Raw genomic sequence first — 27,473 nt, 5'->3', positions numbered from 1 at the left:
AAAATATAAACTTTTTACAATATAAGTGATGAAAGGATCCACATTGGGCACTGACGATTTTGATAAATTAACCATTCAGCGGTACCAGTTTCTGTAGTGGGACACTGGACATGAATTAGTAATGACTACTGGTATCGCTGAGTTATGTTGTGCAAGAATGGCACTTGCTTTGGAGAAATTGCAACAAAATGAAGTGTATCTTTGTATCGACATAAACTATGTAATGAAACTTAGAAATCAACTGGGGCCAGAAGGCTATGTCTTCATGATAAACTAGCTGCAATAAAAATGTACCTGTTGTGTTGACATGTCAGTTATAGAATCATAGGATCCCTACAGTGCAGAAGGAGGGCATTCAGACCGTCGAGCCTGCACCAACCACAATCCCACCCAGCCCCTATTACCCTAACACTTTATATTTACTCCATTAACCACCACCACCGCCCCCCCCCCCCCCCCCCAGCAAAGTTGTCCTTTGTTTATAAATTAATTTATGTAAGTTGTAATATGTTAACACTATACTTGAAGGAAAGTTGACCATTGTTTTTGAATGCTGATGAACAAAGACCAGAATTTTCCAGCTGTTCATTCCAGCCAGATCTTCTGGTCCCACCAATGGCCCACCTCCACTGCAGGCTTTTTGGCAGCATGGGATGCAGTCGATGGGAATTTTTTTCCGTTATTCAGCACGGAATGTGGGTGTTGCTGGCTGGTCAGCATTTATTGCCCATCTCTGAGGACATTTAAGAGTCAATCGCATTGTTGTGGATCTGGACTCACAGGCTAGACCAGGTAAGGATTACAGATTTTCTTCCCTAAGGGATTTTAGCAAGCCAGATGGATTTTTAAACAATCAAAATGGTTTCACAGGATTCAATCACAGGATCCAGTGACAATACCTCTACGCCACTGCCTCCCCTAATCCCAGTGACAGCGGTGGGACCTAAAGATCCCACCACCAGTGATTGATACACTCCTTTCCCCCCCCCCCCTTCCCCCACAAAGAAATACACCACAGGGAGGCCAGAAAATCTACCCCCTCCTCAAAAGTAGCATGTATATAAAACTATGCCTAACTAGAGATCAGCTACTTTGCCTGACCAGAGAGCAGTACATAACTAGCAATATAGTTTAAGTCTACTTAAGCAGGACAACTCTAGACAGATATCTGTAATATACCAGCACCCTAAAACTCAAACTGAGTAATTCAATGCTATATCCAGTATTAACAATGGTAAACAAAGTTCCCCAAAATCTGGTAACTCTGACTTAAATAAAGAGGCATATTGGCTGTGAACAAACACTTGAAATTTCCCATCTAATGCTAATCCCACCCAGTTCTCTTGTTTGCTGATAAATTTATGTGGAACTTTATTCCCATGATTACAGGCAAGTCATCATTTATGTGACAAATCTCCAACTATTTCTCCTATAAATATTTTTAAATTTTACTTCAGTAAAGCCCCTATTTACTCTCAGCATTATACCAAATTGGCAAGAAGCACATTTCTCAGGACACCTGATTATGGTCAAGATTTGATAATTAGTCAAAACAAACAAGGGTGTTCGCTAAAATTGATTTTGCATAGCAAATGATACAAGCATGAACTCGTAAAACTGATGGTTGAGTAAAAGTCACATCAGCATGATGACGGTATTTAAGAGTAAAGTATCCATTGGTATGCTCCTGCTTTATCTAAATTAATAGCTCAGTAATTTTAAAAATACTCCATTAAATTTGATTGAGTATCTGTACTTTTTGATGATGTAGGCTTGATATAATCTATGGTAGTGCTGGTAAAAATAGATTATTTTCCTGATGACCTGACGAAAAATATTGTTTGAGTTGCTAATATTGAAATTTTTGCAACACGGCTTTATATTTTTTTAAGACCAGATTTCTTTTTAATGCCATATCAATGACATTTTGTCAGGATTGATCATAGTTAAAACAAGAAGGTGGAATTAAATTTACAGACACTATGCTTTCAGCTTAAATTTTTACATAAAAATCGCTAATGCTTATTAAGAATTAATTCTTCAGTGGCAGTTTGATTTGTGTTTTGAGAGGAGATCATTTTAAATTCACAAGAAAATCAAAAGGTGAAGTTGTGGAAGAGGCGCAGTGGGTTTAGGACATCAGGGACCTAGTATGCAAGTCAGCTCTGCTGGTTTTAAGAGCTCATCTTGAACTGGGTTTAGGATATTTTTCAACCTAGAGTGGATTTGAGTACTGTAGTATGAACCATTTCATTATAATCAAATTGGCATTTTCGCTTAGCTGGCAGTGATGGATGTGCATGGAGATTCTGTCATACTTGTACTTGGGGGGAATATTGTCCAATGTGTTTGCCATTTGCCATGTGGTGAATTGAGAATCCAGATGTGGAGAATTGCATTTCTGATAAATAAAATGTAAGTCATAGGCATAAGTAATAGACAGTAGCAACGTTGAACATGTGATTACAATACTCACTCATACTGCATAGGCACATCGACTTTAACATTTTCCGTATGTTAGCACAATGGTGAGGCAGAAGATGTAGTCTTCCAGCTGCTAGTCTTTTTTACTGAATGTGAGTTCTTCCTTAGTGAACAATGGTAGATAGTAAGTAAATATGTTAGCTGTGGTTCAGTTGGTAGTGCACATGCCTCTGAGTCACAAGTTTTTGGGTTCAAATCTCATTCCAGAGCTTGAGTACAAAATTAAGGCTAACTGTTCAAAATCGACTTCATGGCTAAGACAGTGTTGCATTATTGGAAGGAGGTGCCATCTTTTCAATGAAACCTTAAATTGAGCCCTATTTGCTTGCTTGAACAGGTGTAAAAGAACCTATGGCACTATTTCAAAGAAGAGCATGGGAGTTCTGGTCAATATTTATCCTTCAGTTAGCATCATAAAAAACAACAATGTGATTGTGACCAGATAATCAGTTTGCGGGAATTTACCGTGCATATTGGCTGCCACGTTTCCAACAGACAAGAGTGACTACGCAGCAGAAGTACTTTATTAGTTGCAAAGTGCTTTGAGATGTCGGTACAAGTTGAAAGCCACTTTGTAATTCTTTTGAAAATATACATGTGTAGGGTACATTTTCCAATATTAAGAGTTTCTGTAAGGTGATTTCTGATAAAATTAAAGCATGTGGCTTAAACTCTGTCACCATAGAGACATTTATGGCCACAAAGTAATTCCTTTTGTATAATGCTGCTCTAGAGGATGCTTTTTTATGTTTCAATTAAACCATAAAGGGAGTTTTATTGTACATCAAAAGGATCCATTTCCAAATTTAATTCTGTCAAGGTACATGAATGTTCACTTCCCTGTACTGACATTCTCATTTTGATGAATGCAAGCATTTACTTTTTACTTTTTGAGGGTACAACTTTAACTTACTAGCTCTGTCTCTGGCAGGCTAATTCCAGTACAAACAGAAGCCATGTTATAGTGCAATGTATGTGTATGAAATAGATACTCCCCTGTGCTATGGTGGTTATCATATTACATGCTGACTTCCAATCCTAATACAATCTGCCACCAATGTTCACCCAATAACATTTTTTATCGCTACACGCACATTGTACTTTGTATGTTTGTGAAATTCTAAGATATTTGGAAATTCTCAGCATAGAAATAAAATGTCATTTATTTTAGTGCGTTTCATGTCTTCTAATGTCCAGAGCACTTTGTAGTCATTGAATTACTTCTGAAGTGTATTCAGTCGGTCTTGTTTTGTAGCAGTATGCTATGTTTTATCCATGGTCATTTGGGATGTGGGATTTGGTTAAAATAGCAATTTTAGAGTTGAATCGCTAATGCTGCAATCGTGCAATCTGCAAATAAATTGTTTATTTAAAAAATGCCTTTTAAACAAAAACAATAAATGAAATGTAATTTACCCCTTTCCCCAACAACATTCATTTCTTTCTGGCCTTTACTGATATTTTATCCCTTGCCCAAAAATCCAGTGGTACCTTGCCCTGGAAAATTCTTTTTCAGTGAGTTTGGATGTGAAGTGCTGGTGTTCTGTTCACATTTTATTGGGGCCAACTCCACTTCCAACACAAACCAATCCCACCCTAAAACTGTGCTTATTGAAGTCCACATATCCACGTCCTTTTAGTCCCTGGAAAATAATGAGGATGTAGAGATGCCGGCGTTGGACTGGGGTAAACACAGTAAGAAGTCTCACAACACCAGGTTAAAGTCAAACCAGTTTATTTGATAGTAATCCCACATGCTTTCGGAAACGATGTTCCTTCATCAGATGTGTGGAAGGTTCTGATCAGAGAAGGGCATATAAAGTCACATACAGTTTACAGAATACTGATTAGAATGCAAGTCTTTACAGCTAACCTGCTATTCAAGTCTTAAAGATGCAGACAATGTGAGTGGAGATAGCATTAGCGTAGGTTAAAGAGATGTGTAGTGTCTCCAGACAGGACAGTAAGTGAGATTTTGCAAGCCCAGGCAAGTCATGGGGGTTACAGATAGTGCGACATGAACCCAAGATCCCAGTTGAGGCCGTACTCGTGTGCGGAATTTGGCTATCAGTCTCTGCTCAGCAACTCTGTGTTGTTGTGTGTCGTGAAGGCCACCTTGGAGAACGCTTACCTGAAGATCAGAGGCCAAATGCCTGTGACTGCTGACATGTTCACCAACAGGAAGGGAACAGTCTTGCCTGGTGATTGTCCAGTGATGTTCATTCGTCCGTTGTCATAGCATCTGCATGGTCTCCCCAATGTACCATGCTTCAGGACATCAATTCCTGCAGCGTATTAGGTAGACAACGTTGGCTGAGTTGCAAAAGTATGTGTCGTGTACCTGGTAGATGGTGTTCGTGAGATGGTGTCATCCATGTCGATGATCCGGAATGTCTTGCAAAGGTTGCTGTGGTGTTGTGGTCATTGTTCTCCTGAAGGCTGGGTAGTTTGCTGCGAATAACGGCCTGCTTGAGGTTGTGCGGTTGTTTGAAGGCAAGAAGTCGGGGTGTGGGGATGGCCCTGACAAGATGTTCGTCATCATCAGTGATGTGTTGAAGACTCCAGAGGAGATGTCATAGCTTCTCTGATCTGGGGAACGGAGGATGAGGAGATGAGGAGACAAAAACTACTGCAGCCTTTTCTCTTCATAACCAGGGTTGCAGAAGTAGATTCTAAGTATCAACCTGATAAGATTGGTTACGGATCATTTATCAAAGTTTGGAGGTTCCTTGTCTTTATTTAGCCTCTGAGCAGAGGTTTTGGAACAGCGAGGATAGGGCTAACATTATCATTGTAAAGGGATATGAGGAAAAAGATAGGGAATTTGTCTGGAAAAGATAGGGAATTTGCCTGGAAAAGATAGAGCTATCATGCCAACAAAACTGGTTTGCAAACCAAATTGGCTAAATGCTCTACTCCTCTGCACAAGTGGACGTTCCCACCTACCTGTCCTCTGGTCCACTTGGAGAGATGGCAGAATCACTAAAGCTTTTTTAAAATTGCCTTTTTAAGAAAAAATGTTTTGATTACTCTGGGGATAGATGACCATAAGTATCTTTGTTTTTAACAAAAAAAAGTCAAATTGAATATTTTGGAAGATGATTGGTCCTTTCTATCTTAGTACATTCCATAGATTTTAATCATCTACTAAGTGGCTCTGGCTAAATATAGTGCACAAACGCAAAGGTTCTATTGAGGAATAGGGGACAGAGAGTTAATTAAACCTCAAGGCGATAACCAATACAGTATTTTTAATGAACTGAAAAGTTTGCCCCCGTTCCAGAATGAAGCTTGCATATCATTCCTTTATCATAGCCAATATGAGACGATCACCACATGGTCCCTTTAAGGAATGCATGGCATTGCTTTTGCAATTTTAAATTAAGTCTTTCGAACACGCGACTGTGTCAGGGATTTGGGTCTTCTCACATCTAATCTGATCGCATTATGATAACATACCTACTAATTAAAGCTGAAAATAGAAGAGTAATTGCTGTTAAAATATGCTGATATTTTAGTCGGTATGTAATTCATGCTATGAGTACCTTGCATTCGATTGTTACTTTGCCCGTAAGGACGTTGAAGTCAATTATAATAGTACTGCTGTCCTGCACATGCATTTGATAATTCCTAAAAATTAGAACTCACGTTTTTATATTTAAAGCCAAAGTCATTATAAAGCTCTTGGTTAAAATGTGATCTTTTATTGTGGGGGTCTTGGCAGAAGAGTAAGTAAACTGTGTATGGAAAGAGTTAAAATTCTCTTGGTAACACAGTGCCAAAGTGTAGCAGATGCCTGTAATACATAGCTATGGCCATCGTATTAACAACAGCTGTTCGACTAGAGGCCATCTAAATTAACATTTGGGGGCAGCAATAAACAAAATAACTGTCAAGCCTCTTTTGCAAGCGCCAGCTTTATGCAGATCAAAAGGTTAAAAAAAATTGCAAAAAGAAGCCTGTGTTAAAATTAACTTGGCAGCAACAAGACTCAAAATGATACATTACAATAAAGCCAGGGATATATGCCAAACATTCAAAATAGTGCGATGGTGCACCATCTTCCAGAGGTGCCAAAACACTGATGAAATTGTGGTCTGCCGTTAATTGCAGTTTGCAGTAACATTGGAAGTAGGGGAATGAGAAGAGTAAAGGTACTTGTGCCTTAGGGGAGGGTCATGAATTAATAATTGCCATGTGCCGGATGAGCCCTGTCATAGGAGCAGAAATGAGGAAGTTGCCTCGCAGAGGGCTATCAATCACTCACTGACCATAACTTCCAGTAATTAGTGTATTTTATGGTCACTTGCTTCAGTGGCTCGGAAGCACATATGCTCCAGTCGTGGCTAAACTTTGCTGAAATAATATTCCAGAATGATTTATCTGCAAGCTGCACTGGGATGTAACCCTATATTGGTTGGAGCTTAGAGCTTAGCTGCATGCAAACGGCAGTAAGTGTTAGTTTAGATACATACAATTTACACAGGTTGAGACCTCCATTCTATTACACTCAGCTGCAATCTCAGTTTATACAGTTAGGCCAAAAGGCAAGTATTTTCCTCCCTCTGTTCCAAACACAATGCAGCACCTGGTAAGAGAACAGTCAGTAGATTTATTTTTTAATTACAGGCATATATTTTAATTGATTTTTATTTTAAAAAAGTTGCACAACTAATTCTGTCATGAAGGTATCTGTGAAGTAATTAGAGTATATTTCTTTCCAGCCATGAAGGAGTATTAGTGACCCACCTCTCTCTGGTACCAAGCATAAAACAAATGTGTGACTTCATCACTTTGTTACTTGCATTTGTGCTGATTCACTGGGGTGAAGATTCTACAGGTTATCAGCTAATGGCTGTTATACATTAAAAATTGAAGCCACTCTCTCTCACAGCCCTTTCAAGGCTTTGCTCTTAAGCCCTGGACAGTTTCCTCAAGTGCAGCTGTGAACTAGCTGCTGAAGATTAAATTAATTTGTAATGCTTTCTTGTCCTTCCTCTGTAAATCCTGCACATTTAATAGAAGCACCACTTCAAGTTGGCTCTGTACTTCCTCGACTATGCCATGACCTTTTGTTGTCAAGTTAACCTCACAAGCATCTTGTTTTCACTTCAGAGAAACAAAGGCTTTTAAATCCATTTGGATTTTGCCACTCTGTAGGAAGATAAGAGAATTGATTTGGGATTAGTAATAAATCACTACTCTGAAGTATTAAATATGATATGTTGGCTTGAGAGAAACTTAAACAGGATATTTAAATATGTCATTTCACAACTATTCACTATGTATGTAATATATGAATTACCACATTCAAATCTTTTTAAACTTACCGAAAGTGGGGGCATATTTGACATAGATACTAAATAGGAAGTTCCACACATAGATACTTGCTATGAAAAATGGAATAATTTCACCCTGCTCGTATCAATATCACAATGGCGCAGCATGATAGCACAGTGACTAGCACTGCTGCTTCACAGTGCCAGGGACCTGGGTTCGATTCCCAGTTGGGGTCACTGTCTGTGTGGAATTTGTACATTTTCCTCGTGTCTACATGGGTTTCCTCTGGGTATTCTGGTTTCCTCCCACATTCTGAAAGAAATTAGGTGCATGGGCCCGAACAGACTGTGTGGACTATGCCGGATTATGGTGACAAAGGGAATTTCACAGTAACTTCATTGCAGTGTTAATGTATGCCTTACTTGTTACGAGTATATAAACCTTACTATGTTGCAGTCAGGGGCACTGTTCTAGAATTGGAGCTAAGGCACAAAGTTGAGGGATTTTTACTTCTTAACTACTGCTATTTCTGATCTGAAAATAATTGATATTTGCGCTCCTTGTTTGAAATAGCAAGTCTTTTATTTTTCAGCACAAACCTTGTTCACCCTAAAAGACAGCAAATAGAATCACATTATAAATTAACAGCTGCCATTTTTAAGTTATTTTTCACAATTATAATTTTTCTAAACTGGTTTTCCACAATAGCTTGTAAAATGTTAATACTTCATTTAATGTTGACATTAATTAGCTATTTCACAATTCTTAGCTTTGTGTATATTCTACTATACTTTGCCCATTAAAACATGTTTAACATTTTGTATATACAAAAAATTAAACATCAGGTTGTGTTGCAGAGCCTGACATTATATGAACCAACTATAATTTTATGCCATAATCTCCTATGGCATAGTTTATCATCTGGAGCACAAGTGTAATGTTTAGCTGTTAACCTGGGCTGTTTGCCTTTAAAGTCACTGCTCTATGTAAATTGGTGAGGTCAATTAAAAGGCAGGTGTCATTAATTGTAAATTGCAGATTTTGGGCTAACAACTGATTTCCTTTTTATAAATAATTTGACATCTGTATCGATGGGCTAGATTTTGTGTCCATGTTGGGCACATTTTCAGTAGAGAGGCATGTAAAATATGATGGGTGCCCAGTCCACTGCCTGCCCACTATTTTTGAATGAATAATTAAAGATCAATTAAGCTTGTTAGCAAGCCTTCTGACTGAGATAATACCCTGCCCATGCTATAATACAATCCAAGAGTCCCTTCCTGGCTCTTGGATCCCTCCTTTGCCCCAAAAGCCAAGGACTTGTGTGGTTCCAGTAACCATCCATCTTTAGCATGTTCCTTCATACAATCATGGCAGGACCTACTACTGAGCTCTGGTGCTGCCCTGACTGCTCAAGCTACTGGCCGTCCTTATTGGTTGGCAGATCTCAAGGGTAAGATTACTTCTCGCTGAGGGGTGAAAGTCCCACTCATCCAATTTAGCCCACCTGGAGCGTATTATGCCTGTGGGACAGACTTCTTTCTGCTGGGTCAGCTGCTGCTGACTTGTGGGGAGGCGAGCCATCCCTCCCTCCACTCCTGTAAAATTCAGCCCAAAGTGTGATGTCCAGATTCTGGCAGAGTTTTATTCACATTCACAGCTAATGATTTTTTTCAAAGATCCTTTTATGCTGTTTTGTCGGAAACACAGTGGCTCATTTGTGCAAAGAAAGTCCATTTATAAAAATGCAATAAGTTGAACTGTTTTTGATGGTGTAGCTTGAGGGTTAAGTGTCGGGCAGGAGCTCTTGGCATTCTCTGCATTTCTTCACGTTGTGCTACCTGAGAAAGCAGTATTATGGTCTGTGTAGAGGCCATTAAAAAAAGTTTCCATTTAATAGCTGAAAGGATTTTAAGACTATTACTGTAATAGACAAACTAAAAGCATTGTTGACTAAACACTACTTTCATAGCTAGCTTATGCTTTAAGCTTCAAAACCCTTTTACCTATAGCACAACTGAAAAGAAAATACTTGTACCTTCCAGTAGCTTTTAAATAATCATTCAGTTTTCCTGGACGAAATTATTCTTAGATACCAAAGGTTTATTCCGCTCTTTTCCCAACCTGGAAACTTTTAATCCCAGAGATGACTTTCCTGGTGTAGGTTTCTCCTCCTTAGCTGAAACTAAGTGAAGCTTTTAGTCCCATTTAAATCCTCAAGAGCTTGGTTTTTTTGATCCAAGCATGAGCTCTCATCACATTCCTCTTGGCGAACCTTGGAGACTTTTGGCCTGTAGGTACTCTCCCTCTCCTGGCAGACTAAACTACGGTAAGAAGTCCCACAACACCAGGCTAAAATCCAACAGCTTTATTTGATAGCACAAGCCACTAGCTTTCGGAGTGCTACACCTTCATCAGGTAAGTAGGAGTTCTGTTCACAAACAGGGCATATCAAGACACAAACTCAATTTACAAAATAATGGTTGGAATGCAAATCTTTACAGCTAATCAAGTCTTAAAGGTACAGACATTGTGAGTGGAGAGAGGGTTAAGCACAGGTTAAAGAGATGTGTATTGTCTCCAGCCTGGACAATTAGTGAGATTTTGCAAGCCCAGGCAAGTCGTGGGTGTTTACAGATAGTGTGACATGAACCCAAGATCCCGGTTGAGGCCATCCTCCTGTGCGCGGAATTTGGCTGTCGGTTTCTGCTCAGTGACTGCGCTGTCGTGTGTCGTGAAGGCCGCCTTGGAGAACACACCCGAAGATCAGAGGCTGAATGCCTGTGACTACTGAAGTGTTCCCCAACAGGAAGAGAACAATCTTGTCTGGTGACTGTCGAGCGGTGTTCATTCATCTATTGTCGCAGCATCTGCATGGTCTCTCCAATGTACCATGCCTTGGTACATCCTTTCCTGCAGCGTATCAGGTAGGCAACATTGGCCGAGTTGCAAATGTATGCACCATATATCTGATGGATGGTGTTCTCGTGTGGGATGATGGCATCCGTGTCAATGATCCAGCATGTCTTGCAGAGGTTGCTATGGCACGGTTGTGTGGTGTCATGGTCAATAATCTCCTGAGGGCTGGATAATTTGTTTGAGGTTGTGCGATTGTTTGAAGGCAAGAAGTAGGGTGTAAGAATGGCCTTGGCAAGATGTTTGTCTTCTTCAGTGACATGTTCAAGGCTCCGAAGATGATGTTGTGGCGTCTCTGCTCTGGGGAAGGACTGGATGACTAAGGGTACTCTGTCCGCCGTGTCCCGTGTTTGTCTTCTGAGCAGGTCAGTGCAGTTTTTCGCTGTGGCCATATCCTGTTATTAAGAGGGCATCTTTCAGCGTCTGGAGGTATCTGTTGTGATCCTCCACATCTGAGCAGATCCTATGTGTACAGAGGGCTTGTCCATAGGGATGACTTCTTTAACGTGTTTAGGGTGGAAGCTGGAGAAGTGGAGCATCACGAGGTTATCCTTGGGCTTGCAGCACAGTGAAGTGCTGAGTCATGTGTCCAAGAATGCAACTGATTCCGGAGAGTAGTCCATGGTGAGTCTGATGGTGGGATATAACTTGTTGATGTCATCATATAATTGTTTCAGTGATAGTTGAGCCCAAAGGAAGAAAACGTCATTGATATATCTAGTATATAGCATCGGTTGAAGGTCCTGTGCAGCGAAGAGGTCTTGTTTGAACCTGTGCGTGAAGGTGTTGGCATATTGAAGTGCACATTTGGTTCCCCTGCTGTTGTGTGTGTTTGGATGAAGAACTGGTTGTTGAAGGTGACGACATTGTGGTCCAGGATGAAGCGGATGAGTTGTAAAATTACATCTGAAAATTGGCAGTTGTTGGTGTTGAGTACTGAGGCAGTTGCAGCAATGCCATCATCGTGGGGGATGCTGTTGTAGAGTGCTGAGACCTCCATTGTGAGAGAAGTGCTCCTGGTTCAACTGCTCCATGTGTGCTGACTTTGTGTAGGAAGTCTGTAGTGTCACGACAAAAGTTGGGGGTTCTTTGTACAGTGGGTTTCAGGATGCTCTCGACATAGCCGAAGAGGTTCTCGCACAGGGTCCCATTGCCCAATATGATGGGATGGCCGGGTGTGTTTGCCTTGTGTATCTCCGGGAGGCAGTAGAGATCTCCAATGCAGCAGTACATGGGATGAGAGCACAGAACGTGCTCTGAAGGTCTGGATCAAAGGTCTTGTTGAGTTGATGGATGTATTCTTTGTTCGGATCTGCGGGTAACTGTAGTGTTCCTCGTCGTTGTCGGTACAATTCTTTGCAGTAATCTCTTCTGTTCAGTATGACAATGGTTCCTCCTTTGTCTGGTAGCTTGAAGACAATGTTGCGGTTGGTCTTGAGAGCACAGATAGCATTGCGTTGTGCTTGGGTGATGTTCGGGGTTGTCTTGACTGCAGCTGATGAATCTGGTGTTGACGCAACTCCTGACGGCTTGGGCACACGTGACAAGTCGAGGGCTGCGGCCTTTCAGATGATTCCAATTTGACTCTTTCCTTTTCAGTTGCTGCGCCGCGGATCTCTCTATCGGCCGTTCCGGTTCATTGGCTGTCTCGTTGCGTTTGCTGTTGGCCTCTTAGGGTTTGTGGAAGAACTTCTGTAGTCTTGTTCGCCTGATGAATTTCTCTGTGTCTGCTGCGAGACTGATGGGATCTCTTTTCGTGGTGGAGCAGAAATTGAGCCCTCGGCTGAAAACTTTGATTTCATCTAGTTGAAGCGTGCAGTGCGATAAGTTGACAATGGACTTCCCTGCAGTGGTACTGTTTTCTGCAGTGGTACTGTTTTCTACTGTGGTACCAGGGGAGGCTTGGTTGCTGCTGGTGGTGATGTGTTTCTCAAGTTTCCTGTTCTTCGTGTGCATGTAGATGGCATAGTTCCTTTGTTTCATCTGCTTGGCAGAGTTTCGCAGCTGGTCTGCATCCTGAGTGCAAGTTGAGAACGTGGACTCTATCTTGCTTTCCAGAATGCGGCGTTTGCTGTAGAGCTGGTGTATGAGGTGGTTGAGGAATGTGAGAGAGGTGTGACAACAAAGTCTCTCAGCATAATCTGTGTTATAAATTGACCTGAATGTGTTTGTGATCTGTAGTCCTTTCACTAATTGTCCTGACTGGAGACAATACACATCTCTTTAACCTGTGCTTAACTCTCTCTCCACTCATATTGTCTATACCTTTAAGACTTGATTACCTGTAAAGACTCGCATTCCAACCATTATTTTATAAATTCAGTGTGTGTCTCTATATGCCCTGTTTGTGAACAGAACTTCCATTTTCCTAATGAAGGAGCAGCGCTCTGAAAGCTAGTGGCTTGTGCTACCACATAAACCTGTTGGAATTTGACCTGGTGTTGTGAGACTTCTTACTGTGTTTACCCCAGTCCAACGCCGGCATCTCCACATCAGACTAAACTACATCAGGGAGTTTTAAGGATATCTTGGAAACCCTCTCCTCTCAAAGCTCTTCTTCATGGTAACATGAATCACATGTTAATTAGCTATTCTACCTTGGAATTAAATGGATAGTAAAAAGCATAACAATTTACATCCTGACATTCTCCATACCTTGTTGGGACTTTGGAGATCGACAGTTCAAACACTGTAAACATAGATGCTGTGACTCCAAGTGTCACGCAACAACCCTGGTCTCCTTTTAATCTTTAGCAGACTTCAGAACAGGTCATTAGACCCTAATTTGACCCTAATGTAAGAAACAGTCCCAAAACATAACAATCTTATAAATCTCATATTTTTAACCATAGACAAATCTTGGTTTAACATCATCCCAAAATATAGCATCTCTGGTGGCATTCCATTAAGGTGTCAGTTTAGTTTATGTGCTCAGGTCCTTGAATGGAACTTCAGCCTTCTAATATAGAAGTGAGCATGCTGTTGTTGACATTGTGAATTCTGAACTCAATGGAAGATATTTTCTGTGCCTTCCTTGCATCAGGTAGATTTAAGGTCAAACGTTTTTCTCTAATTTCACAGAAATGTGCATGAAAATTCAAGATATAAATGCATGTTAGACATTTAATTTTTGTTTGAACAAATAGACCTCCCAAGGCATTGCACAAGGAGAATCAAGATGAAGCGTGGTCTTAAATTGAATCAGTGTTAAATGGCAGAGGATAATTATATCAGGGAGTGTGGAAATAAAGGTACCCATTTTAAAGTAATAAATTCTGTCCTTATTTTCATAGATTTCTGCCACAGGTTCCTTTGTGCATGTTTACAATGAAAACTTGCTCATTTGAACTTGTCAAATTGTCTCAGCACCCTTCTGCCAGTGGGGTTGCCGACTGCAATGCCCTCATAATAGGAGAGTATAACAGCAGCAATTTCCATTATATGTCTAGGCATAGGAATTGATAATGCTAGAAGTTGATTTTTTAAATATATATGGATATATTTGAGGTTCAACAGTATAGAATGTAACCAGTTTTGAAGCCAGTTCAAAAGCCTGCAGCACCCTAATCTTAATACTGAATATGGAAAAGGGACTAGATGGAGGCCAAAACGCCTTTTCCCGTGAGAGAGAGGTTGTCAGGGTGAATGAACCTCTCAAATGTTTTCTGCTGACTGCTACAACAGAAAATAAGAACAGAGGCCTGGGATTAATTTATGTTTCCATGCAGCATAGGTAAAATTAACAAGGTAGGACTAAGTGTGAAAAAAATGTACGCTGTTGGCTGCTTCATGCACATGATGAGAAATAAATACTTGAATAATATTTTATTGGGCTATCAGAAATTCCCAGTATACCTCACATGCAAAGAATTACTTCAAAAGTCCACCTATTGTTTTCTAGATAAACACAACCATTATGATTACAGCAAAGGCTAATAATGAGCTCAATGACCAATGATTTACATTTGTTGCATGGTAATTGATGGAATAATATTGGCCAAAGCCAACAGCCTGACAGGCAAAGTAGATGATCTCAGGGCATGGATGGGTACATAGACTGAGATATTATAGCAGTTACTGAAACATGGCTAAGGGAAGGACAGGGCTGGCAGCTCAATGTTCCAGGGTACAGTTGCTATCGGAAAGATAGAACAGGAGGTAAAAGAGGAGGGGGAGTTGCACTTTTGATTAGTGAAAGCATCACAACCGTACTGAGAGGGGATATATCTGAGGGTTCAGCCGCTGAGTCTATATGGGTAGAAGTGAGAAATAAGAAGGGGAAAATCACTTTGATAGGGTTGTACTATAGGCCTCCAAATAGTCGGCGGGAAATTGAGGAGCAAATATGTAAGGAGATTACAGATAGCTCCAAGGAAAATTGCGTGGTAATATTCGGAGATTTTAATTTTCCCAACATTGACTGGGACAGCCATAGTATTAGAGGGTTGGATGGAGAGAAATTTGTTGAGTGTATTCAGGAGGAATTTCTCATTCAGTATGTGGGTAGTCCGACTACAGAGGGGGCAGAACTTGACCTCCTCTTGGGAAGTGAGGAAGGACAGGTGACAGAAGTGTTAGTTCTTCAGAAGGATCACTTTGGGACCAGTGACCATAATTCTATTGGTTTTAAGATAGTTATGGAGAATGATAGGTCTGGCCCAAAAGTTAAAATTCTAAATGGGGCAAGGTCAATTTTGATGGTATGAGGCAGGAACTTTCAAAAGTTAATTGGGAGAGTCTATGGGAAGGCAAAGGGACGTCTGGTAAATAGTGCACTTTCAAAAGTGTGTTAACCAGGGTTCAGGGTAAACACAGTCCTCTTAGAGTGAAGGGCAGGCTGGCTGAAGTAGGGAACCCTGGATGACTCGGAATATTGAGGCCCTGGTCAAGAAGAAGAAAAAGGCACGTGACGTGCATAGGTAGCTGGGATCAAGTGAATCCATTGAAGAGTATAGGGGGTGTAGGAGCAGAGTTAAGAGAGAAATCAGTAGGACAAAAAGGGGCATGAGATTGTTTTGGCAGATAAAGCAAAGGAGAATACAGAGAGCTTCTACAAATATATAAAGGGCAAAAGAGTAACAGGGGAGAGAGTAGGGCCTCTTAAGGATCAACAAGGTCATTTATGTGCAGATCCACAAGAGATGGGTGAGATCCTAAATGAATATTTCTCATCAGTATTTACTGTTGAGAAAAGCATGGATGTTAGCGAACTTGGGGAATTAAAAGGTGATGTCTTGAGGAGTGAAGGTAGATGAGGGCAGTGCAGTTGATGTTGTCTACATGGACTTTAGCAAGGCCTTTGACAAAATACAGCATGGTAGATTGTTGCATAAGGTTAAATCTCATGGGATCCAGGATGAGATATCTAAATGGATACAAAATTGATGTCTTGACAGAAACTAGAGGGTGGTTGTAGAGAATTGTTTTTCAAACTGGAGGCCTGTGACCAGCAGTGTGCCTCAGGGATCAATGCTGTGTCCACTGTTATTTGTCATTTATGTTAATAATTTGAATGAGAATGTAGGAGCCTTGGTTAGTAAGTTTGCAGATGACACTATGATTGGTGGCATAGTGGACAGTGAAGAAAGTTATCTCTGATTGCAACGGCTTCTTGATCAATTGGGCCAGTGGGCTGACGAATGGCAGATGGAGTTTAATTTAGACAAATGTGAGGTGATGCATTTTGGTAGATTGAGGGCAGGACTTACTCAGTTAATAGTAGGGCATTGGGGAGAGTTATAGAACAAAGAGATCTAGGGTTCATAGCTCTTTGAAAGTGGAATCACAGGTGGACAGAGTGGTGAAGAAGGCATTCCGCATGCTTGGTTTCATCAGTTAGAACATTGGTTACAGGAGTTGGGATGTCTTGTTGAAGTTATACAATATATTGGTAAGGCCACATTTGGAATACTGTGTGCAATTGTGGTCACTCTATTATAAAAAGGATATTATTAAACCAGAAAAAGTACAGAAAGGATTTACTAGGATGCTACCAGGATGTGATGAATTGAGTTATAAGGCGAGGCTGGACAGACTGGGACTTTTTTCTCTGGAGCGTAGGAGGCTGAGGTGTGATCTTATAGAGGCCTATAAAATAATGAGGGGCACAGGTCAGCTAGATAGTCAATATCTTTTCCCAAAGGTAGGGGAGTCTAAAACTAGAAGGCATAGGTTTAAGGTGAGAGGGGGGCAATATAAAAGTGTCCAGAGGAGCAATTGTTTCACACAGACCATGTTGAGTGTCTGCAACAAGCTGCCAGAGGTAGGAGTAGAGGCGGGTACAATTTTATATTTTAAAAAAGCATTTAGATAGTTACATGGGTATGATGGTTATAGAGGGATGTGGGCCAAATGCGGGCAATTGGGATTAGCTTAGGGGCTTTAAAAAAAAGGCAGCATGGACAAGTTGGGCTGAAGGGCCTGTTTCCATGCTGTAAACCTTTAAGACTCTATAAATCTATTGCTTCCAGGCTTTTGGCGAAGGTCAAGTGTAGTATCTGTTCGGCTTTTTGGCTAAGATCAAGCTTCAAAGCAAGCCCAAGATGGGGTGTGATGCTTTATTTTGTCAGCTTGGATCTTGTTTGTCTTTCTTAGGAGGACCATGAATAGGGTTCAGTTGGATTTTGAATTTGGTTTTTGGAGCAAGCAAGGAATGGATTTGGGTTAGCCTGCTCCATTCTGAGCATTGGCTTGTAACTTTAAGGATGGAGTAAAAAATGAATAAAGAAAAACCTCTGAAAACTCTTTGGTGATCTATTTCAGTAAGAACATAGACATCATCCTGATTTTGGGGATGGTGATGGCCTAATGGTATTATCACAAGTCCACTAATCCAGAAATTCAGCTAATGTTCTGGGGAGCTGCGTTCAAATCACACCACAGCAGATGGTGGAATTTGAATTTAGTTGAAAAAAAGAAAAATACCTGATTTTAAGAATTTACTAAAGACCGTGGAACCATTGTCAATTGTCGTAAAATCCCATCTGGTTCACTAATATCCTTTAGGGAAGGAAATCTGCTGTCCTTACCTGGTGGGGCTACTCCAGAGCCACAGCAATGTGGTTGACCCTCAACTGCCCTCGGGCAATTAGGGATGAGCAATAAATGCTGGCCAGCCAGCAACACCCATGTCCCACCACTGAATCAAAAAAAATTCTCCCATGTTGTATTATTAGATTCATGACTGTAACATTTTCAGTTTGTACACTTGGACATTTGAAAAAAATCAGTATTACAATTCTAAATTTTGCCTGAATATAGCTTATGTTTTAAGAAAGCATTTTGAGCTTTGTAATGGGATATAATAATCATCACAAAAGCATTTTTAGATAATAGTAACATACAAGAATGTCATAACATTAAAGAATCCTGGCTTCCCTAATAGCCCGATTGATAAATACAATATAACTGAGCTACGCAGACTTGGTTTAATTTGCCATTTGCATTGCATTTTTACTAGCGGCAGGTGGCCCTCTGTCATGTGGGGAGACCACCTGATTAATCCTAATGGCCTCTCTGTGTACTCGAGGAGTGGGCAGGTAAGGTTGAGCCTTCCCATACCCACCCTGTGATCCACAGTGGGGCTTCCCGGTGGCGATGGCTGCACCTGCAGATTACACCAAGCATTCCCCACCCATCCCAATCACCCACTTACCTTGTTCCAAGAATGGCATTCATGCTGCTTTCCCAGCTGGGAGCAGTCCCAGCAATGGCCGCCATTCGCTGCTGAGACTGAAGGGCAGCTGATTTTCCGATTGGCTGGCAACTCTGGTGGCATATCATTTCTTAAAGTGACGGGAGCCCTGACGGCAGCTCATTAGCTGCCTATTTGCCACAGAATCCGGCTGGATTTCCTTGAACCAGCTGAGCCCCTGTCCATCCTTCCAGCCTGTCATCTAGGCCATTTGCCACCCTTATATAATCCAGCCCTCTTTGTGCAGTAACAAAGAATAGGATAATGGCAGAAAACATGGAGAATTTCTGATTTCAGAGAGGCCCCTGCATGCCAGATGTCTGGCTCTAGAAATGTAATAGTTACAAACAATAGTAACTGAAATGCATTTCTTGACTTGATTGTCGATTGATGTTTTAGTTTGAGTTTCCAGATTGCTGGTAATGACCAAGGGTGCATATTAGTATTGTTTAATTTCAACATAAGCCCTTTATTTTATTCGATTTGATTTATTATTGTCACATGTATTAGTATACAGTGAAAAGTATTGTTTCTTGCACACTATACAGACAAAACACACCATATAAAGGGAGGGAAAGGAGAGAGTGCAGAATGTAGTGTTACAGCCCTAGCTAGGGTATAGAGAAAAATCAGCTTAATGCTAGGTAGATCCATTCAAAAGTCTGATGGCAGCAGGGAAGAAGCTGTTTTTAAGTTGGTTGGTACGTGTCCCTCAGACTTTTGTATTTTTTTTCCTGATGGAAGATGGAAGAAAATATGTCCGGAATACGTGGGGTCCTTGATTATGCTGGCTGCTTTTCTGAGGCAGCGGGAAGCGTAGACAGTGTAAATGGATGGAAGGCTGGTTTGAGTGATGGACTGGGCTTCGTTCACAACCCTTTGTAGTTTCTGGTGGTTTTGGACAGAGCAGGAGCCATACCAAGCTGTGATACAACCCGAAAGAATGCTTTCTATGGTGCATCTGTAGAAGTTGGTGAAAGTTGCTGTGATAGGCTAAATTTCCTTAGTCTCCTGAGAAAATAGAGGCATTGGTGGGCTTTCTTAACTATAACATCCGCAAGGAGGGACCAGGAAAGGTATTGGTGATCTGGACACCTAAAAACTTGAAGCCCTCGACCATTTTGACTTCGTTCCCATTGATGTAGACAGGCACATGCTCTCCATTATGCTTTACCCACAATATTCAAAACTCCACAATGGCTATTGTATTTAAAAAGCATTTAGACAGTTACATGGGTAAGATTCGTACAGAGGGATATGGGCAAATCTGGGAAATTGAGACCAGTTTAATGGTACTCCACTAGTCACCATCCGCCAATCCGAATAGCACCCGTTGACCCCCACTCTCTGCCTCCTATTTGACAACCAATCCTCTATCCACGCTAACACCCTACCCCCAACTCCATGTCCCTTGACCTTCTGCAATAACCTCTTGTGAGGTACTTTGTCAAACGCCTTCTGAAAATCTAGAAAGACCACATCCACCGGCTCTCCTCTATCCACCGCCCTAGACACATGCTCATAGAACTCCAGTAAATTTGTCAGACACGACTTCCCTTTAATGAAACCGTGCTGCGTCTGCTCTATCAAGCAATTCCCTTCAAGATGCCTCGCAATTTCCTCCTTAATGACAGATTCTAACATTTTACCTACCACAGACGTTAAACTAACCGGCCTATAATTCCCCGCCTTTTGCCTGGCACCCTTCTTAAACAATGGCGTAACATTAGCCGTTTTCCAATCATCCGGCACTTCCCCGGAATCCAGCGACGTCTGGAAAATAACCACCAAGGCATCCACTATCACCTCCGCCATTTCTTTCAGAACCCTTGGATGCATTCTATCCGGTCCTGGGGACTTGTCCACAATCAGCCTCTCCAGTCTGTCGAGCACTGCCTCTCTAGTAACAGTAATGTCATTAAGACCTTCCAGTCCTACCACCTTTCCATCGCTAACACCCGGCAAATTATTCACGTCCTCCTCCGTGAAGACAGAAACAAAAAAGTTATTCAATACCTTAGCCATATCCCCATCCCCTACCACTAGGTCCCCTTTCTCATCCTCTAAAGGACCAACATTCACCCTAGCCAGCCTCTTCCTTTTTATATATTTATAAAAACTCTTGCTATCCTTTTTTATATTAAGCGCTAGCCCAGCTTCATAGTTTCTCCTACCCTTCTTTATCAACTTCTTTGTCAATCTTTGTTGACATTTAAACCTCTCCCAATCCTCTTCTCGCCCACTACTCTTAGCTACTCTAAATTCCTCCGCTTTTAATTTAACACTTTCCTTCACCTCCTTCGTTATCCACGGCTTATTACCTCTCCTCCTACTATCCTTTTTGACCATCGGAATAAATTTCTGCTGAGCACCAAGAAAGATCTCCTTAAAGATCCTCCACTGCTCCTCAACAGACCCTCCCTCCAACGTGCTCCCCCAGTCCACATTCTCCAATTCTTCTCTCATCCTACCGTACTCCCCTCTATTCAAACAAAGGACGCGTGTCCGGGAACCCACTTTCTCCTCCTCCATCTGCACCAGAAACTCCACCATACAATGATCACTCTCCCCAAGAGGATCCTTCACCACAAGGTCCCTAATTCTACCCGTCTCATTACATAGCACCAGATCCAAGATAGCTCGCTCCCTCGTCGGCTCCAACACACACTGTTCGAGGAAACTATCCCGGCAGCATTCCAAGAACTCTTCCTCGAGCCCCCTGCGTCCAACATGGGTCGACCAATCAATATACAGATTGAAATCCCCCATAACTACGGCCGTCCCATTCCTGCACGCCGCACTTATTTGCGCGTTAACAGCCCGCCCCACCTCCAGATCATTATTCGGGGGCCTATAGACGACACCCACCAGCGTCTTCCTCCCTTTGCTGTTCCTAATCTCCACCCACAACGATTCCACCCTCTGCTCCTTGGCTCCAATATCGTCCCTTGCTACCACCGTGATGCTATCCTTAATCAGCAGAGCTATGCCCCCCCCCCCCTTTTCCCTCCTGCCTATCCTTCCTAAACACTTGATAGCCCTGTACATTCAGCTCCCAGTCCCTGTCACCCTGCAGCCACGTCTCTGTAATGGCCACCAGATCGTATCCATTTGTGTCGATCTGCGCCACCAGCTCATCCACTTTATTCCGAATGCTTCGTGCATTCAGATAAAGCGCTTTCATCCCAGCCTTCACCTGGACCCTATTTACCGTAACGCCACCAACCATACTCACGCCCCCTACTCCCTCTATTATTGGGACATCCTCGGCCTCCTCCCTTACCTGTACCCTCTCCTTAACTTTAGACCTCGTAACATCACCTACCCTCGCACCCTCCCCCCCCCCAATTAGTTTAAAGCCCTGTCTACAGTCCTCTTTACTCGATTCGCCAGCACTCTGGTCCCAGAACGGTTCAGACCAACCTGATGGGGCCTCAGCTTTTTACCATTTATATAGATGATCTGGAGGAGGGAACCGAGTGTAGGGTGTCGAAATTTGCTGATGACACCAAGATTGGGGGAACGGCAAATTGTGCGGAGGGTGTGGAGAGTCTGCAGAAGGATCTAGATAGGCTAGGCGAATTGGCCAGGAAATGGCAAATGGAATTTAATGTTGGCAAGTGTGAGGTGGTCCACTTTGGTAGGAAGAATGGTAGGAAGGACTATTACTTACGGGGCGAAAAACTGCAGCAGGCGACGGTGCAGAGGGACCTCGGGGTCCTTGTGCATGAGTCGCAAAAACCCAGCTTGCAGGTGCAGCAGGTGGTCAGGAAGGCGAATGGGATGCTGGCCTTCATAGCGAGGGGGATTGAATATAAAAGTAGGGAGGTCTTGCTGCAGCTGTATAGGGCATTGGTGAGGCCGCAGCTGGAGTACTGTGTGCAGTTTTGGGCGCCGCACCTGCGCAAAGATATTTTGGCCTTGGAGGGAGTGCAGAGGAGGTTTACTAGGCTGATACCGGTGTTGAGGGGGTTGAGCTATGAGGAGAGGCTGAATAAACTGGGCTTGTACTCGTTAGAGTTTAGAAGAATGAGGGGAGATCTCATTGAGACGTATAAGATAATGAATGGGATGGATAGGATAGAGGTGGAGAGACTCTTCCTGCTCAAAAAAGACAGTAGGACTAGGGGGCACAGCCTCAAGATAAAGGGGGGGCGGTTTAGAACGGAGTTGAGGAGGAACTTCTTCACTCAAAGGGTGGTGAATCTCTGGAATTCTCTGCCCGTTGAAGTGGTGGAGGCGGCCTCGCTAAATATTTTTAAGACGCGGGTTGATGGGTTTTTGATAAGAGAGGGGATTAAGGGTTATGGGGAGAGGGCGGGAAAGTGGAACTGAGCAGCGACAGATCAGCCATGATCTTATTGAATGGCGGGGCAGGCTCGAAGGGCTAGATGGCCTACTCCTGTTCCTTTTTCTTATTTCTTATGTTCTTACAAGTTGGGCCAAAGGGCCTGTTTCAATGCTGTAAATTTCTATCACTCTATACGGTAATGATCTTAAAAGTATTTTACATGAAGTAATTTGTTTTCTTGAAATGATTTTTGTATTATCCCGTAATGCACTCTAGTTAGCTATTCACATTCCAGGAAATGCTCTATGGCATTAGCTGCTTTGATGATATTGTATTAAGCTACCTTTACACATTTGCACTGAAACAGATAAAACTTGCACTGTTCCTATGTAACATTGAAAAAAAATGTATTCATGTGTCTGCAAAAGCTGTGATTTGGACTCAGAAGCGGAACGGTGGTTGATAATTTTCATCAGGGCTGCATCCTTCTGGAGATACAGCCTCTTTCAACCCCTGGTGATACAGAAACAGAGAAAATTAAGAAGGACATTAGAGCTTCATTAAATCTGAAGCACATTTAGTACAGTGAAATATCTGCAGGCTATTTCTTAGAAGATTACATACTATGCTGTGTGTTCTGTTTTCTTTTAAAATAGCTCAGTGCAGGAATTTATCCATGATTAAGATAAAATCCAATATTAGACTTGTGTTTAAATTACCTTTTTTTAAAAAGTTTTACATTTTGGAGATTATTTTAAAAATAAAATTATGAAGTGTTAATTTCATTTAGGTTTTTTAATGGTAGAATTTGAGCTCTTGTCTTACAGTGAGACTATGCCCCACATGCAGATCCATAACTAGACAAATATTATTTCCTTTTGCAGCTTGCTCTTGGGAGGTTTCCATATCCTCAGGTAAGATTGTTCATTACTGGCTTTTGCCACCATGACATTCATCCCTATGTATGAAGGTACAAGGGAGCAATCCTGAAAGTTTGTGCCACATACAAATAAAGCTGCAGTGTTAAATTGAAATATGCTATCTGTCCAATGCTTTGGAAACCATTTTTATCCCCTCTTTCTCTCCTCCCCAGCTGTGGTCTGTATCGGCTAACCAGTCTTTGGTTTGTCTGATTTAAAAGTCTTGTCGGCCTACATTCTTTGAGCATCCATTAACTTGTTATTATTATGCAAATAAGAATTGTATTACACATACAAATATATGCATGGTTAGATTGCGTGTGTGTGTCACAAGCATGCTTACTGAATAATCAGCTCAGATTTCCTCCCCTTGTTGATATTTTCTTTCCTGTTTGGTCTCCCCCGAAGTTTTTTTCGAAAATTATGACAATGACTCTTATATCTGTTTTTGAAAGATTTCCAATTACTGTTGCATATCATATGGCTAAGCAGGTTGATGCAAGTCAGCATATTAACTAAGTGTATGATTGATTAAATATTACATATATGATATACTGGCGCAAGTGTAAGAGATTTTGTTCCCTTTCCATAAAAAGGAAGGGGGGGTAGAAAAATGACTGACTTCTCTTAGGCTGTGAAACCAGGCCGGGTTAATAAATTACATTGAAATGACCCGAAGTAAAAATAACTTCTGTGCAAATAGTGCCCCTGGTATTGTAAAGCTTTGAATGTTTTCACACCCCATTAATTTATTACTTCTCTTTCTTCATCTTTAAATTTCATTTTTTTTAAATTCAGACTCCCCGCTGCAGTAGTGATTTTCATCTTGTTGTTAATTTTCCCAGCTCCATATGGAGCTCCAGACATTTCACCTGCAGGCTGTACTAGATTTTGCTGTAGTGATCGCACTTCCGGAGGCCAAAACTGTCAGTTAAGGTTCCTGGTGCATCTGTCTGCACCAGGCATTTTTTTTGCTGGCACTGAGAGTGTGAATAACAAATTGGATGCACCTGAGATTTGGATGATTAGTGTGTTTGTGTATCAGTGCTATGTATGTACTCCTTGTAAGCAGATAGCTCTGGGGGGGCCTAAATAGCCGCCATAGGTGGAACTGTACTCAAACCTTACGTTTTGGCTTCCCCAAGTACGCTGTAAACATCCCTCACATTAAGAGGCTCGAAATATTTCATCCTGCTTTGTCATTGATTAGAAAAGAGTCTTTAATTTCATTTCACCCCATGTTGTGATTAATTTGCATTCTTTGTCAGAAGTTAATGAAGTTTTTTACGGTTCACACTGAAAATCCTTGAAGACATCTTATTTGATCTTCTGTTTATACAACCGCCGGCAGATGCTGTTTTGATTGATAGCACGCTTTCATTCCCCAAGTTATTTTAAGCAACTGCTCCGTTTTGAATACAATATATAGCTACTATTTTCCCTTTCCTCATCGGAGGAAAAAAAATTAACAAGAATTTATGCTAAAAACTGACACTAGCCTTTGGGAGGTTAGTCTCCTCTGTTGCTGCTTTAAAATGTTTTTGGTCTTTATGTAGCTCTAATTTAATGAAAAGTAAAAGTTTGCTGAATAGATGTCGAGTACTAATTGGAGTCAATGCAGGACAATCCCTGAAGCGGCATGTACCAGGGTTTCTTCCTTTTTTTGCATATAATCCATATTATTGACACTACTTGCCCTGAACATTTTCATTCGGATGCAGACAACTCATCAAGGATTTAAATGCTTGTTTGACTTGGAAACTGCAGTTACAAATTAAAAAATTGTTTTTTTTTGTAAATTGACACCTTCTAGAATTTTAAATAAATCCTTAGTTAAACATTTACTTCAGGATTGTTTCTCATAATTGCAGATTCAATTATAATTTTTTGCTGAACTAATTTATTGTGATATAATGTCAGAAAAAAGCATGAATATTTGAACTATGAAGTCCTGCTTCAAAAGAGAAGCTGTTTGCTTCAGGTGAAAAGAATTGCTGGGGCAATTGGGCTAATGTTATTGCAAAGAATTCTTACCAGTCCATTAGTTTATCTAAAATTACAATTCCTGCCAATTTTAGTTTGTCTACATATGTATTATGCAGCATTTCACTAATGCATTGGCTTTTTACAAATAGAGGCATATGGTGGAATTCTACCACCCCGCCCACCACGGGAATCAGAGCATGTGAGGGGCAGTCAGTGGGAAGGTCTCTTGACCTTGGTGGGATTTTTCGGTCTTGGGTTGAGTGAGACCATATAATCCCGCCAATAGTGTAGAGGTCTAAGGGAATTATAATGGAATCTTTATATAACATTGGTTTAGCCTCACCTGGAGTATGGATTCTAATTCTGGGCACTGCATTTTGGGAAGGATGTGAAGACTTTTGAGATGGTGCAGAAAAGATTTACAAGTACTATTCCAGGGACGATGGATTCAGTTACTTAGATAGATTGGAGAAGCTAGAATTGTTCCCTTAGATAAAAGAAGGTTGAGAGGAAATATGACAAGTGTTCAAACCATGAGGGGTTCAGACAAAGTAGAGAGAAATTATTCCAATTGGCAGAATGGTTGAGATCTAAGTGATTCCAATTTAAGGTCACTGGCAAAAAAAACCTAACAGTGACGAGAAAAAGCTTTTTTATGAAGCAAATAGTTAAGATCGGGAATGGACTAAGAATGTGATGGAGATAGATGCAACTGGTTTAAAAACAGAATTGGATAAGCAGCTGAAGAGAAAAAAATTGCAAGGCTACAGGGAAAGGGACTACCTAAGTTGCTATTGCAAAGAGCTAGCATGGTCATCAGGGCCCCAATAGCCTCCATCTGTACTGTAATATAAACTATTTCCATGACTGACCATTTTTAAAACGTAAAAAGTAATATTTTAACACTGTTCTGATAACCTGTCTTCCCTTCAGCTGAAATGTTTACTGAAGTGCTAAGTCCCCTTCATGGTTTTTATAATGCTGTATACTTGCTTTCAGGTAATCAAATAAAGTATACTACTAATAATACTTTTTTGAACTTCACCACATATCAAGAATGTAGGATGCTCTTTTAAAGTAAAAAAAAGTTTAGTTAAAATGTAAAGGATAGAGAAACTAAAGATTCAAATCTGGTTGGTTTTGAGGAGTCTAATATTTCAGCACGACCCACATGCATGTCCCAGTACTCAAATTAATCCGATTAGTTGTATTGCAGTTTTGCCATTGATCGTTCGGTATATATCATTGCCCTATTAAAAAACTTTTGAAGCACAATCCATCATTTCTTAGGGTGGGTTTAAATATTTAGAACTGAAGTGCAGGAAAGCAGAAAGTGACCCTACAATTACAGTGCAGCACTTGGTGAAATGAAAGTTTTTTGTTTCGAAGGTCAGGGATTTTAAAATAATGGCAATAAATTGAATTTTATTTGCAGATCAATCAATTATATATTTCTGGATTGCATGTAAAACAGAAATCCAGAGCTTAGCTTGAATGAAAACTTTAGGCTTTCTTGAATGTGACCAAGACATAGACCCTGTTCAGTCAAGCGACTAAATAGAATTTTGCTGTTTTTAAAGATTTAATTTCTTGAATTAAAGCAAAGGTGTTTTTATTAGTTTCTCAAGGGTGTATTTTGTTTGAATAATGAGTATACCCAGCACAAATGGTTTTAATTTGTGGAACATGTGCAACTTTAGAATGAATAAGCACTGATTGAATTTCTATAATATAAGCTGATGCAATAATTAGCTCTATTAATTGCTATACTCTATTTCAGTAAGATGTTCTGGTACCCTTGGAGTTTGGGTCAGTTTATTCAATCTCAAACCTGACTACAGTCTTATACAAATCACTTAGGGCTCAATTTTCCCAATCTGTTTTGAGCTATAAATGCTAATTG

General features: G+C 41.0%; 1 protein-coding gene across 4 annotated transcripts in view; it reads left to right on the top strand.

Moving 5' to 3' along the window:
- Positions 1 to 27,473, top strand: part of map2k5 (mitogen-activated protein kinase kinase 5) — a 294,288-nt gene that overhangs the window by 205,131 nt on the left and 61,684 nt on the right. For all 4 annotated transcript variants that reach the window (XR_013889610.1, XM_080214341.1, XM_080214340.1 and 1 more), the window contains one exon: positions 23,549 to 23,578. Coding sequence is in view for 3 of the 4 variants with exons in the window: in XM_080214341.1 (XP_080070467.1) it covers positions 23,549 to 23,578 (30 nt within the window). In the remaining variant the exon portion in view is untranslated. The remainder of the gene's footprint in view (positions 1 to 23,548; positions 23,579 to 27,473) is intronic.

This window comes from Carcharhinus amblyrhynchos, chromosome 28 (genome assembly GCF_965287045.1).
Source record: "Carcharhinus amblyrhynchos chromosome 28, sCarAmb.v2.hapA, whole genome shotgun sequence".
Classification (NCBI taxonomy): Eukaryota; Metazoa; Chordata; class Chondrichthyes; order Carcharhiniformes; family Carcharhinidae; genus Carcharhinus; species Carcharhinus amblyrhynchos.
The sequence above is the reverse complement of the archived record's forward strand: the minus strand, read 5'-3'. Positions and strand labels throughout refer to the sequence as shown.